At 25.5% G+C, this 21,068-nt stretch overlaps 1 protein-coding gene across 3 annotated transcripts in view; it reads left to right on the top strand.

Annotated features, from left to right (window-relative positions):
• The window catches only part of LOC136085987 (fibrillin-2-like), a 144,757-nt gene that overhangs the window by 78,792 nt on the left and 44,897 nt on the right, over positions 1-21,068 (top strand). For 2 of the 3 annotated variants that reach the window (XM_065808083.1, XM_065808084.1), the window contains 4 exons: positions 280-411; positions 13,622-13,753; positions 16,423-16,554; positions 19,603-19,734. In XM_065808083.1, coding sequence (XP_065664155.1) covers positions 280-411; positions 13,622-13,753; positions 16,423-16,554; positions 19,603-19,734 — 528 coding nt within the window. The remainder of the gene's footprint in view (positions 1-279; positions 412-13,621; positions 13,754-16,422; positions 16,555-19,602; positions 19,735-21,068) is intronic. The other variant, XM_065808085.1, reaches the window with a different exon arrangement.

Below are 21,068 nucleotides of genomic sequence, written 5' to 3'. Positions count from 1 at the left end.
TAATTGTCAATCTTAGTCTCAATAGAAACTAAATGAAAAAATTTCAAATGAAAAATAAAAAGTGTTTTTATTATAAATTTTATAAAAAAGAACAACTTTTTTCAAACAACTTTTTTCAAAGAAATTTTAGGCCTTTATGAACTAAAATTTAAAATGATGATACTTTTATAATTTTAGAAGTTCCGAGTATTTATTAGATATTATGTATTAGTATTTAAAAATTATATATATTTAAATTGTATATTTAGACTTTAATTAACTAAAGTATTATATACCTAGACATTAATGAATGCATCAGCTTAAACCCACCATGCAATTGGACAAATGGTGTTTGTATAAACCTAAATGGAACCTACAATTGTACATGTCAGTCTGGGTGGAATTTAGATATAAATAACCTCAGCTGCATTGGTAAGTTGTTTTTTCTTTTAAGTACTATTTTAAATTATTTTTTACTGACAGTTTTCAAGGATTACAATTTTGCAACAAAATAAGTATATAACATAAATTAAAACTTAAAAATTTGGTTTATTATTTATTTATATGCCTCAAAATATGAGATTTCTGCCTAGTAAATAAGTTTTAAAACCAAAATAGAAGTTATTTTATTTCAGCTGTAAAATGTAATAAATCAGAATAAGAAACCCTTAAGCCTAATTATATTAAATTGTTATTATTATTTTGAAAAACTTAAATAATAAAACTATAAAAAGATGTTTTTTTTAATGAAATATTTTGTTCTGAAATACTATTCCGATTTGTTAAAAATGAATTATAAACTTAATATTTAACTTAACTTAAAAATTTAATAACATTGTAACATTTTTAGTGGAAAAAATCATATATAGTATTATCTTTTGGAAAATTGTTATTTTGTATTAAATTATTTAATAATGGTTAAAACTGTTTAGTTTAAATACTTCATGCTTTATAGATGACTTTATTTGTTTTTAAATCTGTAACAAAAAATCAGGAGTTCGATTGCTAGCGCTCTTATAGCATTTACTGCAATAACAATAAACTTAGAAACAGACAGCATTTTGTTTTAAAATGATTTTAAATGTGTTTTGAATATTTTTAAATGAATAAAAAAGATAGACGCCAACAAATAATTTGGATGTTTGATTTTTTATTATATTATCATATATAAGCATGTGTAAACAAAGAGATATACAAAAATAAGATAGATACCCTAGATTATTATTTGGTATGTGCATATACTGCTTGCTGCATATGCTGCTTCAAAAAAACCTAAACTAATAAATAAAGTACTGCAAAAAACCTAATTTGTAAAAAAAAATAGATCTTTTTATAAAAATCTAGAAGGGAAAAAAGGCCTTTTGGTACTCCCGTTGTCATGGCCCTTGGTAAACATTTTCAAATAATTTTTTATTTTTTAAATAAGTCATTTTATTAAAGATATTTGATTTTTTTCTCATCAAAAATAGCAATAAAATCAAATCGGAACAGTATTTTGGAACAAAAAAAAACGTGATATTGGAACAATATTTCAGAACATAATATAAAGTAGTCTTATATCTCTTGCAATTTATGTTTCAATTAAACAAGCTAAAAAAAATACTTAATGCTTTTTATCCAACTTAATAAAATATTTAACAAATTTTTGAAAAATTGCTAATGGATGAACTATTGCAAAAAAGGAGGTGCAAATCTCATTTAATGTACACATTTTATATTTCTTTGTCAAGTTTCAAGTAAAAAAGCTACTTTTTGATTGGAATTATATTGAGTGATAACAAACACATTTAAAAAGGAAAAAAAAAATTAGTGTAAATCAAATATTATTTGAACTATATTTTGAAAACTGTTTTATATAATTAAAAAATAACTGTTTTATATAATTAAAAAATTATTTTTCTAATTTATAATGTGAACTAAACATTTTTTTTATTATGTGAACTAAACATTGCTTATAATATAGTTTTAAAGTTTAGACTTGATTAAGTTGATGAGAAGCCAAATTAGTTTCATATTTCACACCCTAATTCAACTACTAATTTGGAATTAGTAATTACTAATTAGTTTGTCATCTTTTTTCTATATAGCATTAAACTTGTTCAAACAAGAAATAGCTGCATTCTAAAATCCTATGACATCGCGTAATTTAAAAAAAAAACCTTGATGATTTGTTATAGTAAAATACCCCAGCGGACATTTTGGCTTCCTAAAGACGTCCATAAGGCATCTTATTTCTCGTCCACAAGACGTCCTTAGGTGGTCTCAAATGAAAGACTTGAGTACATCTCTTCCAGACGTCTTAAAGATGTCATTTTAAGATGTCCTAGAGACGTTTTTTGCAGACGTCCTAGTGATGTCTTTTCAGCCGTCCTATGGACATTTCTAGCTGGTCTCATATGAAAGACTCAAGGAAGTCTTCTTCAGATGTCCTAATTTTACCAATACATTCTTTTAAAAGTTATATAAAAATGCAATGATTTACAATAAACACCTTGAGTGTAATTTGATATAAAATAAATTGTTAATTTTACAAAAAATAAAAATAATTTTTCAAACAAAGTTACACTTTCCAAATTAAAAAGTAATACATTCTGTAGAGTATAGTTGATAGGATATTATAAATAAAAGAAAGTTACTGAAAAATGCAAAATAAATAAAAAATACAACAGTTGATTTTAGTTAATTAAGCCATCATTGATCAATATCAATATTAATGGATATTCTATTTAATCAGTCAGAAGAATGCCTAATTTCTCTCCCAATAAGTTGCATGGGATCCATTTTGGTTAAGTTTTTATTTGACTTTAAAGCAGCATCTAATAAAAACATCAACACGCAGTTCTATAAGATCATATAATAAAATATAATTAAATACATGTCATGTTCCATAGCCAAAGAAATTGAGAAAAAATTAAATTTTTTTTTGAATCAAAACATCGGTTTTAATTTTAAAAGTTAATCAAGCACAATATTAAGCTAATGAGAATACCAGTGATAGGGATACATAGACTTGTCGACTCTTTAAACTTTTTTTCTTTTTTAGACCATCCATGCTGTATTCTGACAAAATAGTGTCTGTTGTGGTATATAAAAAAGATGATAAACGTCATACTGTCAAACATTAAAATTCCAACTTATGCTAATTACTTACGTGAGCAAAATGTTTTTAATTGTATCAGCTGGATTTTTACCACCAGTTAATGATAACTGTTTTAACTAAAAAGAAACAATTTGAAAGAAACATTGAAAATGTTCATGACAATTTAAAAAAAATATTGTAATAATATATAACATATAAATTATAAAGATTAAATTAAAGCGATATATTGGATATCTCCATTTGCAATTTTTCTTTTCAAAACATTAGGTTCATCTGAACTTTTGCGTTATTTAAAACTTTCTTCTTGATCATTATAGAACTGCGCAGTTCTATCTACTAGCATGTTTTTTATTACAGCAAGTTGGAACATAACTTTTCTCTGAAACTCTGAAAAGTAAAATATATACGTGAAGCCACATAAAAGTAAAATATATACGTGAAGCCACATGAATAGTATATAAAGTAGTAAATAGTACTTTCTATATATGGTTGGAAAGAGGTAGATTCAAACTAAATAATGCAAATAAACTCAAGTTTCATGCTTAATTTTAAACAAAGACTTTAAATAAAGATAAGACTTTAAATAAAGATAAGACTTTAAATAAACAAGTAAAGTTCAAGAAAATTATCTAACGTGACTAACGTGTCTAACGTGAGAAAGACCACATCACAATAATAATTAAAAGAGTTAACTCTAAATTAGGCGCACTAAAGCGGACATTTAAATTCTGGTCAACAGACTCATTTACTAAACTATATTAACCTGAATTATAATTTTGTGCACCAGTTTGGAATCCACTTTTAAAAAATGAAATAAAAAAACTTAAAAGAGTTCAACAAAGAGGTACAAAGCTTGCACCAGGTTTAAATCACAATTAATATGAAAACATTTATCAAGCTTAGGGTTAGAAAGTCTTTAAACCAGAAGAATTATAGGAGACCTCACCCAATATTTTAGAATAAAAACTAATATAAACAAAGTAAACTGGAGTTTGTAACATCCATGCTCAAAAACGGTTTCTTCAACTCTGAAAAGTCTGTTTTCAAATATCAGAGAAGAACCACACTAAGATAAAGCCTTATTGGAACAATTTACCAAATAAGTTAGTAACATCAAAAACAGTTTACAAATTAAAGTTTATTAACAATTTTAGGAAAAATGATTCCTTATCACACAACAAAAAATTAACTAATTGCTACTATAGTAGTATTACAAAAAGGCTACTCTGCAAAGATTTTTAATATCTATGCTGTAGAAATAAATAAATAATTAAATTGTGTATATATATATATATATATATATATATATATATATATATATATATATATATATATATATATATATATATATATATTTATACATATATATATAAACACACACACATATATATATGTATATAGACATATGTATAAATGTATATATATATATATATATATTCTTTTTTTTTTTTTTTTTTTTTATAATTAAACACCCCAAGGCCGAGAGGGCCGCTACAGATGGGGAGGCTACTTGAGGTTATAACCCTCTCTCAACTCTTTGACTCCGAAACATGAACCTTGACGAACAAGGCCGCTGCGCGGAGAAAAAAGTTGAGCGCGGTACTACCAGGGACGTGGCGGTAATCGAACTCGGAACCTCTCGCTTATGAATTGAGCGCTCTATCACTACACCACTACCACATTTACATATATATATATACATATACATATATATATATATATATACATATATATATATATACATATATATATATACATATATATATATATATATATATATATATATATATATATATATATATATATATATATATATATATATATATATATATATATATATATATATATATATTAGGGCAGGTCGATTTTGGAACTGAAGTTTTGGACTAGTTGAGAAAGATGCCTAGTAATATAGTATTATCATTTATAAAAGCTTTTTCAACAAATTTTAATAGTTTTTGGAGCATTTGAATATTTTTGGTGAATATTATTGATATGATTCAAGTTTGAATGTAAATTTTTATAAGTGTTGAGAGAAAATATCTTTAATCATTTCAAAATACAAATGCTTGAGATTAATAATGAAATAGTTATAATGTTTTAAAAATAAAACATTTTTTTATAAAAATAACTAATTTTTTTTTATAATTAATATAGGAAATAATGATTTAATAAAAAAAATTTATAATTTTAATATATTTCTATGAAACTTTCTCCTAAAGTTACTTTTAAAAATTAGCGGAAATTTTTGCGCTCGTTCAAAAATAAATAAACAAACTTTTAGATTGATAATTGTTTTTAAAGTCGTTATATTTGCTTTAACATATGTTATTTACAATAATATGTTTTAATGAAATGCCTAAAACCCATGAAGTTGTTTTAACACGTGGCAATTTTGCTAAAAAATTTGGTGGTCAGCCTTCACCTTTAAATGAAGCAGAGCCACCAACCATTCGCCAGATTATTCAATACAGCTATTTCCTTAAAGACATCAACCAAGATTTAAAAGATTATGACATTGCAAAAATTATAGCAATTAATGTGATAAAAATATGGCACACTGTGAATCCAAAGTTACCACTATATGATAATTATTATGTGGTAAAGTTAATAAATAAACTATGCTTCATGAAAGCAAAACAAATTAACCGAAAATCTCTTTCTAAAGTGAAGTGTAATAACCTTGAGAAGAGTTTAGACACTCTTTTTGATATTTCAGCTTGCAAATGTAATCTACCTGTTCGTTCGTGTAATGATAAATTTGTAAAGTGCTTGGAAGACAATTGTCAAACACAACATATAGTTTGCACATGTCCTCTTGACAGAAAGGTTGAGATCATTTTAATATTAAAGTCATATATATATATATATATATATATATATATATATATATATATATATATATATATATATATATATATATATATATATATATATATATATATATATATATATATATATATATATATGATAAGTGCTAATATGACATTTTGCAAGAGATGTGTTTGAAAATTTGATTTGTTGCTTGACAAAATATAACAAAACTGCATACTTATCTCAAAATGACCAAATTTTGCACTTATAAATTGACCAATGAATAAATGATATAAATTGTGTTTTTATTTTAAAAGATTCATCGTTGTTTTTCTAGGTTCCATTAGAAGATAGAATGTATTTGAAAGATCAGAGAGCAAAAATAGGTCCTAAGGGGTTGTTTCAACTTGGATCCATTGATCGTAAAAGTGTTAATAAGACAAACAAAGTTTCTGCTAGAAATAAGAAATGTCAGAAGCAGGTTTTAAATGAAGTTTCTCAACAAAAAAGCAATACGTATACATCATTTGATAACAACATGGAAAGGTTGGATGCAGCAGTAATGAATGATGATGAACACTTGAAAAGTTACAGTAATAAAATAAGTGAAGTATTAAAGGTATATGTTGTCATATAATGTACTTTTTTTATTGTTATGTACCTTTAATATTTTCATCTTTTTTTGCTTGAATGTTTTTTATAGACTCCTGTTAACTTTGACAATGAACGTTGTTACAAACCAATTAGAAATATATCTGGGGCTTACAATTTGTTTAAACCATCAAGATATGCTTTGGAATTAATTAGGGCTGATGTTTCATCAAGTATTGGGGCTAGCCTTGCTAATGCTTTCCTCTTAGATTTGCAGGCTGTGGGCCTACTTTGGCCAAATCTTAATTTAGATACAGTATTTATTGATAAATCAAAAATTGATAGAGAGAAAACTAGAGTGAAAAGTATAAGTCAAGATAAGCATATGGAAGATATTAATAGCATAATATGTATTGGAGTTGATGGAAAAGTTGACAAAGACACTTTATTTTACAGAGAAGTTAAGTATCCAAACGGAAAAATTAATTTAAGAAAAGATAAACAGTCAGAGCACCATTTAACTTTTACAGTAGAGTCTGGGTCTGAAATTGGATCATATCTTACTCACAGAGTCATTCCAATTAAAGGTGCTACAGGACTTTTGTTAGGAGATGAAGTTGCTAGTGTCTTAAATGAATTTAAGATTGCTCATTCTCTAAAAGCTATCCTCCTTGATAATACTGCTACTAACACTGGTTGGAAAAGTGGGCTTGTAACAGCTGTAGAAAAAAAAATTAATAGCAAATTGCACATTATTGGCTGTTCACTTCACCAAAATGAACTTCCCTTTCGAGCTATTTTTAAGCATCTTGATGGAGGCACCAAAAGCCCTAATCTTTTTAGTGGTCCAATTGGAAAACTTTGTGAAAATAACTATCAAGATCTCCCTCAAGTTGACTTCATAAAAATTAGTGGCCATCTAGATAACATACATTTTCATGAAAAGACATTAAAAGATTTGAGTTGTGATCAAAGACTTCTTCTAGAATATGTTCTTGGAGTTTCAAAGGGAAATGTTGATCATAAATATGCAAAGTGGAAAATTGGACCATTAAATCATTCAAGATGGTTATCTTTGGCAATTCGATTATTGTGTATTTGGACAAGAGGCACATATCTACCAGAAATGCAAGATAAGCTTCAACAAATTATAAAATTTATTGTGCAAGTGTATGCAGTTAGCTGGTTTGAAATAAAATTGGATAATAAGTTTCACAATCAGCAGTTATACATTTTCAATATGATTAAAAGAATCAAAGAACAGTCTGAGGAAATCAAAACTATCGCATTAAAAAACTTGCAACACAATGCTTTTGCTTTGCTGCCTGAAAATCTATTGTACTCCATGATGAAATCAGATGAATATAAAGTCAGAGAAGCTGCGACCAGAAAAATTTTAAGTATCAGGTAAATATAATATTATTAAAATAAAGTAGTTCATTAGGAATTTAATGTTTTACTCTAAGGTGACAAATGGAAAGAGTCTTAATAACCGGTTGAGCATTTTTGGAAAAATTAAATTGTAAACCCTTGAAAATTTTTATCAGCAAGCAGAAAAAACAAGTTCTAAATTACTAAATGCGCAATTTCGGATGGGTAAAATTTCAAAACTGATAATGCGCCGGAACATTAATTTGACACCTTGGTCTAAAAATATAACAAAAAATTAATTTATTAAATTTTGTTTTTAAAAAAAACTTAAACAAGATCAAAAAAAGATTTTTATTTTTAGAATTTAAATTTAATTCATTTAGAAATATGACGGTGCATACAACAAGATTAAACAAAATCACTGCAATAAATACTGATGCATATCATTGGTCGGATTTAGTAGACCTTTCTCAAACAGGTATTTGTGAACCAGCTCTCACTGAACACATTTTATCTCAGCATTTACAAGAATCATTGCTTAATGGAACGAAGTTTGAGTTACCGGTATTGCCTTCTCATACTCAGAGTGTTGAGAGAGCTGTGAAAATGACATCTGAAGCTTGCCATACAGTGTATGGAATAGAAGCAAGGCATAAACATATCATTGCAAAAAAATTAAGTCGTCAAAAGAGACCTAATTTTTCTTCAAAGGGTTCATATTGTCAAAAGTATGATGACGTTGTGACCTAAATAAACTGTATTTTAACAACAAATAAAACTTTTTTCTTGAAGCTTGTTTTTTTTGTTGTTGTTTTTTTAAAAAGAAATATTTAAAAAAGCAAAACAACAAAGTTAAAATTGAAACTTGTTTTTGTTGCATTAGCTTCTATAATTATCTGCTGTTTTTAAATATTTTTTTATTAACCCCCTCATATCGGCTTTTATAGTAAAACTAAATTTTATTTCCTCAAAAATTGGCTATCAAAAAAACCTTTATTTTTTGTTTTTACTTATTATCACGTTAGTTTGCAACTTTCTCAACATGTCCAATGTTAAAATCTAAAAAAAAGTTAAAAATCGACCTGCCCTAATATATATATATATATATATATATATATATATATATATATATATATATATATATATATATATGTATGTATGTTTATATCTATATACATACATATATATTTATTAAAAAATAAATAAATGTGATCTTAGAGAAAACACACACAGATATATATATATATATATATATATATATTTATATATATATATATATACATGTATATATATATATATATATAAATATATATATATATGTATATATATATATATATATGTCTATATATATATATTTATGTATATATATTTATATATATATAAATATATATACATGTATACATGTATATATATATATATATGTATATATATATATATATATGTATATATATATGTATATATATATATATATATATATATATATATATGTATATATATATGTATATATATATATATATATATATATATATATATATATATATATATATATATATATATATATATATATATATATATATATATATATATGTATATATATTTATCCAAAAAAAATATCAAATAATACCCCAATAAAACAAATATGGGAAGAATTCTCCCAGTATCATATTTAGTTGACATTATTTGGTGCTAAACAGGTGTGCTTTTTTTCAATATTTATATATATATATATTGAAAAATAAATAATGATCTTCGAAAAAATGTTTGCAATCAATCAATCAATGGCTAAACTCTCATAATGTTATAGGTAGATCACAGTCTTACAATAAAGATGAATTCGGATTGTATAGAGATGGCGTTCTAGCAGTGTTTAAGAACTGAAGTGGCCAAAAAATGAAAAAAATTAAAAATTATATCCATCAGCTTTAATTTTAAAATTGTTAATTATCTGGACTTAACATTAAATCTTAATGACAGTTTATTTCAACCTTACTGCAAGCCTGGTAATTCCATCAGTTACATATATGATGACTCTAACCACCCTCCTAGTATACTAAAAAGCCTTCCTTAAACTATCAAACTAAGATTGTCAATTAATTCTTCTAATAAAACTATTTTCAAACAATCCGTTTCTCCTTATCAAGTTGCATTATTTGAATCAGGTTTTATCTGCAAATTCGCTTACTGTTCAAAAAAAAATCGGTCCCATTCAAAAATCACAAGCAAAACATAATATGGTACAACCCACTTTTCAGTACCAATGTTGCAACAAAAAAAGGCAGTCGTTTTTTGAACATGATAGACCTGCACTTTCCAATTGGTCACAAACTGCGTAAGATATTTAAACGAAATACCATTAAAATAAGCTACTCATGCATGCCAAACATCAAGTCCATCATTGATTCGCACAATCACAGGATATTATATAGCCAAGGTAAAGATGAGGGAAAAACATGCAACTGTGTCAACAAATCCATATGTCCCATGACCGATCAGTGCTTATTGAGTGCTTATCGTTTATTAAGTCACGGTGTTGTCAAATAAACCTGACTACAAAGAAAATTTTTTTTTTGGCTTATGTGGAACTCTGTTCAAATTTTGGTATGCTAATCACCTAAAATCTTTTAACATTGATAAATATAAAAATAATACGGAGTTGTCCAAAGATATTTGGGACATAAAAGACAAAATGTTTACACCCTTAATTAAATGGAAAATTGGAAAACATTGCAATCCTTATAACGCTTTGTCAAAAATTTGCAATCTTTGCTTATATGAAAAATTCCTTATTTTAGCATATAAAGGTGATAACTTTAAATAATCAAAATGAGTTGATTTCAAAATGCAGGCACAAGAATAAATTCCTCTTATCTCTTTTTGACACCGGTGGTTAGCTAATATTTTGTTTTTTCTCTGGTTGCCATCAAGTATGTCTTAACAATGTAAAGATCCCATTACACAATATTTTGTAATTTTTAGCGGTTTTTGTTTTGTTCTTGATTTTGTATTCAAGGGCTGGTCATTGCTTTATAGGCATGAAACTTAAAGTACCATAGAAAAAGTTGTTTTTTCTTTGTTAATGTATATGTATATATATGTATGTATATTAACATATACCTATAAACTATACACATACTATAAGCATATATGTATATATATGTATGTATATTATACTATACACATACTATAAACATATATGTATATATATGTATGTATATTAACATATACATATATATGTATGTATGTATGTATTTATATATATATATATATATATATATATATATATTTATATATATAGATATATATATATATATATATATATATATATATATATATATATATATATATATATATATATCTTTTTGCAAATTTGATATCATTTGTTAAAATTCATTTAATAAACTGGTAACTTATTTACTCTAAATAACTTAACTCAATTTCAAACTAAACTCAATTCTTTTATTTAAAAATTGTATAAATTATAGATCATAGAGTATAGAATATAGAAAATTTGAAAATATCTTTAAACAATAAATAACCAACAACTGAAGTTAATAATATCAAAATAATCAAATAAAATAAGCAGACATTTTCAACTAACCCAGTTAGCCCATAATATTTTATGCACTAAGTTTATATATAAATTTATCTACTGAAAGTGTTCTTTAAACGTCTTTGAGACAACATATTTCTAAAGTATTTAGAATGTCTAAAGTAGGTTTTAGGGATGTCAATAGCGTGTCAGATAGTTAGACCTACAAAATTCTCGACCTACTAAGTTGTTCTACAGAAAGAACATCTACGAAAAAGTGGAACTAATCTTCAGATAACCTACTAAGGCCTATATTATTTTCAACCGGTTGTAGACTTTTTTATTTTCAACCGATGTATGACTTTTTCATTTTCAACTTATTTATTTTTCGATCTATTTTCTAGATTTTCATTTTCAACCGATTTGAGATTAATTAATTTTCAACCGATTATCTGGTCTGTGTTTTTAATGTTGTTTATTTAAGTTACAAAATTTTTTTCAATTAACAATCAATAAGTTTTCCAAGCATTCATTGAACTTTATACATTCCTATTCTGACGACAACGTTTCAACCACTGTGCCAAGGCTGATCAAGTTTGGCTTGTATTCAAATCAACAACAAAATATACAAAATACATAACGGAAAGGCATAGTTATAAAATTGAAAATACAGTAGGTTGAATATTCAGTAGGTTAAAAATTCAGTAGGTCAAAAATGCAGTAGGTCGATGATTTACTAGGTTAAAAATTTAGTAGTACATGTTTTAACTAGGTGTAAATATCAAAATCAAAAATTAGCGATTGAAAACCAAAAACGTCATAATCTTCAATTTACGAAATTTCAAAATTAGGTTGAGTTATAGGCCACTGTCAATAGGACTTCTAAATACGGAAGTCCTGATAACATCTTAATGTATGCGTTAATAGGACATCCTAAGTAAGATGTCTTTACCAGACATCTTTAGGATGTCCTATTTTGGTCTAAGTCGTTGCGACCTGGTTAAGATGTCTGATTGACGTCTATGCCCGCTGAGTACCTTGTGCACTAAAATACTTATAATTGCAGTACATATATTTTGCAATATGCAGTACATATAATAATTGCAGTAAAATGTTAAAAAATGTTTTTCAGCAATTAGTATTATCCCTATATAGCTAGATCTGCAAGATAGCAAATTTTACCTATGTAAGTGCATAAGCTTCGGCTTCGGCAGAGTGACTTCGGCCAAAGCTTCGGCTTTGGAAAAATCTTAGCTTCAGTACATTCCTATCTTTTATATCTATAAACTTGTATCTATAAATGACATATCTGAAGTTTTTAAGTGTTCCCTCAAATTCTTTGCTGATGATAGCAAATTAATAGATTTTATTAAAAACCAACATGACATTGAGCAACTTCAAATAGATCTCTCAATATGTGCAAATATTTGGAAAACATTTGCACATGTTTAATGATTTCTTTCAACTTAAAGGAAACAAATTCAAAGTGTTGACAGTTAAAAAATCACCCAACACTTATGAACATATGTTGAATTTACAGCAGAAAAGATAACAGTCATGTTTACCTGTCATCCTCCAACCAAAAACAAGATCTTGGTATCCTCGCAACAAGTAATATAAAATGGTCAACACAATCTAAATAAGCAGGATTATTTGGATTGTGCTGACAAGTACAGCACTAGTATTGCCTAAAAGAATGTTTAAATATTGGAGTCCACAAATACTTAAAACACTCTATATCACATATGCGAGGCCACATTTGGAATATGGTTGCGTAGGCTCTAGCTTGCAGGGGCTTCAATAAACAAAGCTGGTAAGAAGATAATGGTAAGAACTCAAAGATGAGCTACTAAGTTATGTCATTCGTTATGGGGCCTTAAATATAAAGAAAAGTCAGTTTCTGTTAACATCTAATCTGTCATTGACAAATTCAATTTCAAGGTAAACACTGATTTTATAATTTTATCTTGATCAATCAATCAACAAAAAAATGTTGCCAAAGTGAGCATTTCTTCTCAAACTTAGTAGTTGACACTTGGAACCAGATCTCTACCTCGAAATTCTAAAACAACTAATAGGTTTAATGTGAACAAAAGTTTAAGCAAATATCTAACATATGTAAAGTTCTAATTTTGAAATGTTAAAAGTTATATAAAGTCAGGATAGTTAGTCTATATATAAATTACAGAAAAATATTTTTACAAATTTTTAATTATTTTTAAAAATCATATATTTAGACATTAATGAATGTGCTGGCTTAAATCCACCATGCAAATGGACTAACGGTGTTTGCGTAAACTTAAATGGAACCTACAGTTGTACATGTCTGCCTGGTTGGACCTTAAGTAAAAATAATGATAGATGTGAAGGTAAGTTTTATTAAGTTGAATAAATATATATTTTTTTATATTTTAACTCTAAATTTAAATTTTTTGGTTTAAATGTATATTAAAACTATTTTATATAGTGAAAAAAACACTAGGCTTCTTTTGTTAGTTTATAAAACACGTATTCTTGGGGTTGTTTAATTTCTCACACAATAGTTGGATCATTAATATGAAAAATTAAATTCTTCATTATATTTGTCAACGAAGTCTAAGTTGAAGCTATATTAAAAATAATATTTCATAGAATTAAATGTCACCAATTGCAAAGGTTCGAAATATTATATTACACTACCCACTTTACTCAATTTAACGTTGTTAGATAAAAAGGTAAAAATTTATTTTTCAATCAATTAAGTAAAAGATGCTAGATTAAGTAATTGTTTAAAATAAGGCATAAATGTAATTTTAATGATACATACTGGGTAAAAAGTTAAGATAAATTTGTGTTTGTATTTATAAGCAATAATAAATAATAAAAAAAAGTTGAAATCATTAAAAGTATATGAAAAAGTTATTATTAATTTTATATATATAATAATGCTGAACTTAATAGTAATAGTAGTAGTAGTAGTAGTAGTAGTAGTAGTAGTAGTAGTAGTAGTAGTAGTAGTAGTAGTAGTAGTAGTAGTAGTAGTAGTAGTAGTAGTAGTAGTGTTAGTGCCCATTCGAACATGTTTGACACAAAACTCTTGGCAGCCATTGCAACAGAGGTAATAGCGAGAAAGAGTTGCAGCAGCTTTGTTTTATTAAAAAAATGTGAATGAAAGTGTATGCAAATATCTAGCGTACGCAAACTTCAAATTATGAAATGTTAAAACATGCTAATACATAAATCAAGTTTACAGTTTTACTTTTGGCCGAAAATTGCATTGCGTCAACCTCCCCTTAATTTTTGATCAACAGCATTAATTTTTGTTAGAAAAAATTTTAATGAGTGGTTAGCGTACTGAGCTTCTGAGGGGAAAAGCCTTGGTTCGAGTCCTACCACAGGTGACCTTTTTTTTTTTTTAAATTTTTTAGATTTTTAAAATACAAAATACTTGTGAAGTTTTATAAAGATTATATACATTAATATCTATCGATATTATACACTTTATATTATACGATATTATACGATTAATATCTATCGATATTATACACTTTAACAAACAAAAAGATTTTTAAAAAAGCTAAAAATTCTGAAAACATTCAAAAACAGGGGGATATTTGTTGCCTATGTGTCATGATTGAGATGCTTATGTTATTTTAGTTTTGCATTTCAAGTTTTTTTACAACTAAGTTGAGTTGGTGCTAGAAAAATAAGTATAAAACATGTTAATATATAGAATATAAAATCTATAGAACTGTAAATTGTTTTATTTTGTATTTTAAATAACAAAAATTAAAAAATAAAGCAAGCTGATGATTTGAACTTGCCACACGGCAACCTTAACTTTTTTAAAACAGTAAAGGGGTTCAAAAAGTATGTTTTATATAAGATAAATTTATATTATATTATAAACGCTAAGTTTTACTAATGAACAAAACAAATAAGATCAAAATTTTTCCTCACAGAGTCATATGTTAAATAAAAAATCAATATAGATTATCAAGCTTAATGAAAATTGCCACCTAAAAGAACTGAGGATCTCCTTTGTTTTTAAAAATAATTTTAGCATTGCGTTATTTATGGACAATCCCTTAGCGTTTTATAGTCTATAATTTTTAATGGCATAAGATTTTTTTAGTTCTGCTATTTGTATAGCATTGCGTACAAACGCCTGTAGAAGTAAATGTCTTTTGCTTATGAGTTTGCAGGCAGCATATGGAGCAATTGTGTATAATAAACCTATAATAATGAGAAAACTTTTAAATTTTGTTTTAACAATTAGAAAATTTTTTTGCTATACAATTGTTTTTTTGCTATAAATATTGATATAATTATTATAGATATATACTATAATAAAAATTTTGCTATAAATATTGCTGTAAGCAAGCAAGATCAAAAAATATTCAAAATTTATTAGGGAAGGTCTTTAATCTCCTAAAACAACACTGATGACAGTGTTTTAAAATAAACTTTGTTTTAAAAAAGATCTTTGCAATTAAAATAGTTGACTTGTATATTTTGTTGAATAAAACCTTTTTGTATTGGTAACATAGTATATGATATAGTTTATAAGTTTGAATAAGTTTCAGTGCATAAAATAAACAAAATTTTTATTAAAGTTTATTTACTTCAAACATTAAGTAATTTTTTGAATGTATTTAAATTTGAATTAATTCAAAAGTTTTCTAACATTCTATTTAAATCATTGTTCCTAAAATGGCACCCTCCTTTTATAGTTATTTTTACAGAATAATAACATTGTTATATTATGTTAAAATGTTAAATAAAATTTTTAAATGTAATAAGCATTTTTATTTAAAACTTTTTCATAAGTTTAAAAATATACTTTTTTATTTTTTTAATAAAAATTAGCTTTAATGCACTAAATACTAAAATGATCATATTTATATAATTTTTGAAATGCATTGTTGTTTTAATATATAGAATGCATTTATGGAGTAATAGTAAAAAGTATATGAAAAGTTTGTTTTTTGAGCTACCTATTTATTATAATTAATAAAACATAGTTTTTTAAAAGTAGCTAAAAGTATAATATATTCAGACATTAATGAATGCACCATTTCAAATCCACCATGCAATTGGACAAATGGTGTTTGCGTAAACTTAAATGGAACCTACAGTTGTACATGTCAGTCTGGGTGGACTCTAGATCCAAATAATGCCCGCTGTGTTGGTAAGTTAGTTTTTTTTATAAATTTTTTTTTTAATTATTTTTTTAAATTGAGAACCTTTAGAAATGTATGAATATTTGGTAAATTTATTTCATACAACTTAATGATTACTTAATTTATGATGGTCGTTTAGTAAAAAGATTCTGACTTTTTTTTTTTTTTAGAAAAAAATTTGACATAAGTGTTATAAATTGTTAATGTGCTTAAAGATTATCGTTGATTAAGTTTACATAAGAAAAAAAGGACCACTGTACAGACCTTGATTCAAAATTTGAAATTTTTGTCAGAATAATACTATAATAACATTCATGTTAAGACAGCAACATAAAAAAATCTTAAAGAACAATCATTTTTAACAATATTTAGTAAATAGTTTTTTTACAGTGTTTTATAAAGCGGCAATGAAATTCAAATATTTATTTTTAAAACATATACAAGGGGTTGTTCTTTTGATCCACATTAGCGCTTCAATATCAAATTTAATTTTTTCAATTGTATTGTTAATCTTCAGAAGTATTATTAACCATTTAAAGCTAAAAAAAAAAAAATAAGTATGGTAATAGGGTGCAAAATGAGGCTGCAGAGCATAATGAGACAGCTTGCATTTATAACCCCAACCTCACATATTATTGTTTTAATAATTTTTAAAAGTTTAGTTGTGTTCTAAAATCATTTAGTGTTACAAAAAATATTTTAAGTCACTTTCAAATAGAGACAATGAAGAGAAGGACCACTATTTTATATCTTGGCTATATGCCAATTAAAAATTTTGATGCAATGTTATTTTAATTTTTCTTAGTGTTTTTTGATTTCACAGAATGCAAATAATTTTGTTGCCAACATAATGTGGGAAAAAACAATACGTTTTGGTTTTGTTTGCTTTGCTGATATCAAACATGTTTATTTAATGTTTTTATATTAAAACAAAAAACATGATAAATAATATTTGTAAATAAATGATAAATAATGAATAATATTTGTGAATATTAATATTTGAAATATTAATATTTACATACTAAAGATTTATATACTTTATATTTTAATATTTGCTATATTTAGTTGTTATCTAACATAGAATAATGTTTTATATTTTGTTTACTTGAATTTATTTTTTTGTCTAATATGTATATATATAATATATATATATATATATATATATATATATATATATATATATATATATATATATATATATATATATATATATATATATATATATATATATATATATATATGTATATATATATATATATATATATATATATATATATATATATATATATATATATATATATATATATATATATATATATATATATATATAGAAATATATGTATATATATATATATATATATATTTATATGTATATATAAATTATGTTAGTGTATTCTACAAACAGAGTGCTCAATGTTCTAAAAGACAGAGCAATAATAAATTAGTAAGTTCATCAGGAAGATTCTTCCTGATGAACCTACTGATGGTGAAACACAGTGTAGAAGAAATCAAAAATTAGATAAGTGTTTTTACTAACTCATTTATATGTATATATATTTATATGTATATATATATACATATATATATATATATATATATATATATATATATATATATATATATATATATATATATATATATATATATATATATATATATATATATATGTATATATATATATATATATATATATATATATATATATATATATATATATATTTATATATATGTATATATATATTATTTTCAACATTAGTGAATTAGTGCATTACGACTGTATTTAAACCTTTTAAAGTTATAACACAAAAAGGAAAACATTGTTTCCACTGCAACTAGCGGTAAATGGGGTGTAACAACAACTGTTATTTGTGCTATGAACAACAACTGTTGTTTATGCTTTGAACAACAGTTTGACTGGACAATTTATTCCACCAATGATGATTTTTAAGAGAAAGCAAAGGAAATTAGAACTCATAGATCATTCTCGAATTGGAACAATTCAGAGATGCTCTAAAAATGGCTGGATTACAACTAATCTGTTTATAGAGTATATAAAGATTTTACTAAGTACACTAGAGCTTCTATTGAAATTAAAATTCTTAACTTTAGATAGGCATAAAAAACATACAAAAAGCATTAATTTGTTATATTATGCAAAGGAAAATGAAATAGTTGTTATAACCTTACCACCACATACTTCTCATAAGTTACAGCCACTTGATCGAAGCTTTTTTGAACCGCTTGAAACCTTTTATAATATAGAATATGGATTATGGTTACATGCTGGACAAAAAATAACAAATGATCAACTAGGAGGTCTTTTCTCTAAAGCCTATCATAAAGCTGCTTCTGTCGAAGTTGGCTGTTCTAGCTTTAGTACATCTAGTATTTATCCTTTGTGTTGGGATATAACTCCAAACATTAAGTTTAATAATGACAAGAGATCTAATGCCATCTCATATAAATTTGATAAAATTGAATCACAAGTTAATTCAAGCACCCAAGAAAGGGAAACTAATCACAGATAATAACAACATCATATTACAGGAAATCATGAAAATTTGAATCCTCTGAAAAATCAAGGAAGTTAAAAGAATAAAAAATAAAAAATAAATGTGGAATTAGGAAAGGGTAAAAAAAGAGTAAAAAAAAGGGTTAAAAGTGTTGAAGACTGAGAATGTTATGTTTGTAATGGATCTGTTTTGTTTATCATTACTTATTTGAGTTGTTTAAAAAAAAAATCTTTCTCATTTTGTAAAATTTGGGGCAAAATGAGGCAGGTAGATGTTATCAATAAATGATCTTAGATGACCAAACCACTACAGTTTTGCAACTCAAATTTTGTAAGGCTATAGTAGGATGGTAGAAGATTAAAAAAAAATCAAGTATTTTTTCAAAAGTTGTTAGACGGCTTGTATTAGATAAATTAGTGATTAAATGTCTTAGTTTGCCCCTTAATAACCTAATATTTATCTAAAACTTTAAGAGAAAATTCCTTTAAAAATTTTTGTTAACAAATAAATTAAATAATAACAAAAATAAAAATTATAACTTAGACATAAACGAATGCACCAGCTCAAATCCACCATGCAATTGGACAAATAGTGTTTGCATCAATCTAAATGGAACCTACAATTGTACGTGTCAGTCTGGGTGGAACTTAGGTTTAAATAGTGCTAGCTGTGTTGGTGAGTTTTTTTTAATAAATAAATAATTTAAGAAAAAAATTGTTATAATGGCATTTCTTGTTTTACTTGATACTTTATATTATATATAATAACATAAAACACAGCAAGTATTAATTTTATTTTTTACATCTGATAACAGTATTAGCAAATCGGTCTGAAATAATACATAAATAAGTTAAAAATTAGTATTTAACTGTGCTATATGTTATTATATAATATGAAAAAAAATGTTTTTACTTTTTTTTATGTTAAATATTGAAAGTTTATTGCAATGTTTGTTCATTTAAAGAATATTGCAATAAATATTTTTTATCCAAAAAATTCTTAAACCTAATGTTTTTGTATTAGATAGAACACATTTAGGGGGTTGGAGCAGATTATTTTCAAAAATGTTGTTTTTTGGGACACCTAATATGCATATATAAATAAATATATATATATATATAAAGTATATATATACTTGTTTCTCTGCGCAGCGGCCTTGTAGGTCAAGGTTTGTGTTTCGGAGCTATAGAGTTGAGAGAGGGGTATAACCACAATTAAGTAGCCTCCTCATCTGTAGTGGCCTTCTGGGCCATGGGGAGGTGAACTAACAAAAAAAAAAAAAAAAAAAAATAGGGTGTGTCATACTCAGGTCAAAACTTAAAATATCAGATTTTCCATTGGCATTATTTAGAAAAGGTGAGGTTTATCAAATTCAGAACTATTAAAAAATTTAAATTTAGATGAGTTACCAGGGAACTTCCTTGAAAATTGCAAAAAAAAGGTAATTTTTTCATATTTTCATTTTTCAGGGTCAATTTAAACATTTCTAGACTTGAATCAGCTTTACAACAAACCTGTCTATAGGAATCAATACAAGATATGCATAATGCATTTAGTAGTTCACTGTTTCAGAAATTTTGATTTACAGAATATTAAAAAAAAGGAAGAAGGATGGGGGGGGGGGGATTCTGAGTTAAGTATGTAATAACTTTAACATATATTTTATTCGGTCACTTTCCGAATAGCCAAACGGAAACTTTATTTTTAAATACATTTTTCAAACATTTAGAATACAAGTTATTGGTTTTTATATATTGTCAATGAAGTTATTAAAAGGAACTACAGGGGAAGAAGATATAGGTTTTTATAGTGGAATATGATTTGAGAAATATAGTTTTTAGTAAACAAAGAGAGCCTTGATAGATGAAAAGAGACGGAGCCAGGATTGCTCTTCATTTCTTTTTATTTAAGACTGCTACTTTTTATTTTTAATTCTTAATCTATTTTATTTGTTATAATGAGTAGCTTAGGGGTCGTCCGTATAGTACGTAAGCTTTTTTTGTCCACCC

This window comes from Hydra vulgaris, chromosome 10, assembly GCF_038396675.1.
Source record: "Hydra vulgaris chromosome 10, alternate assembly HydraT2T_AEP".
Lineage (NCBI taxonomy): Eukaryota > Metazoa > Cnidaria > Hydrozoa > Anthoathecata > Hydridae > Hydra > Hydra vulgaris.
The sequence above is the reverse complement of the archived record's forward strand: the minus strand, read 5'-3'. Positions and strand labels throughout refer to the sequence as shown.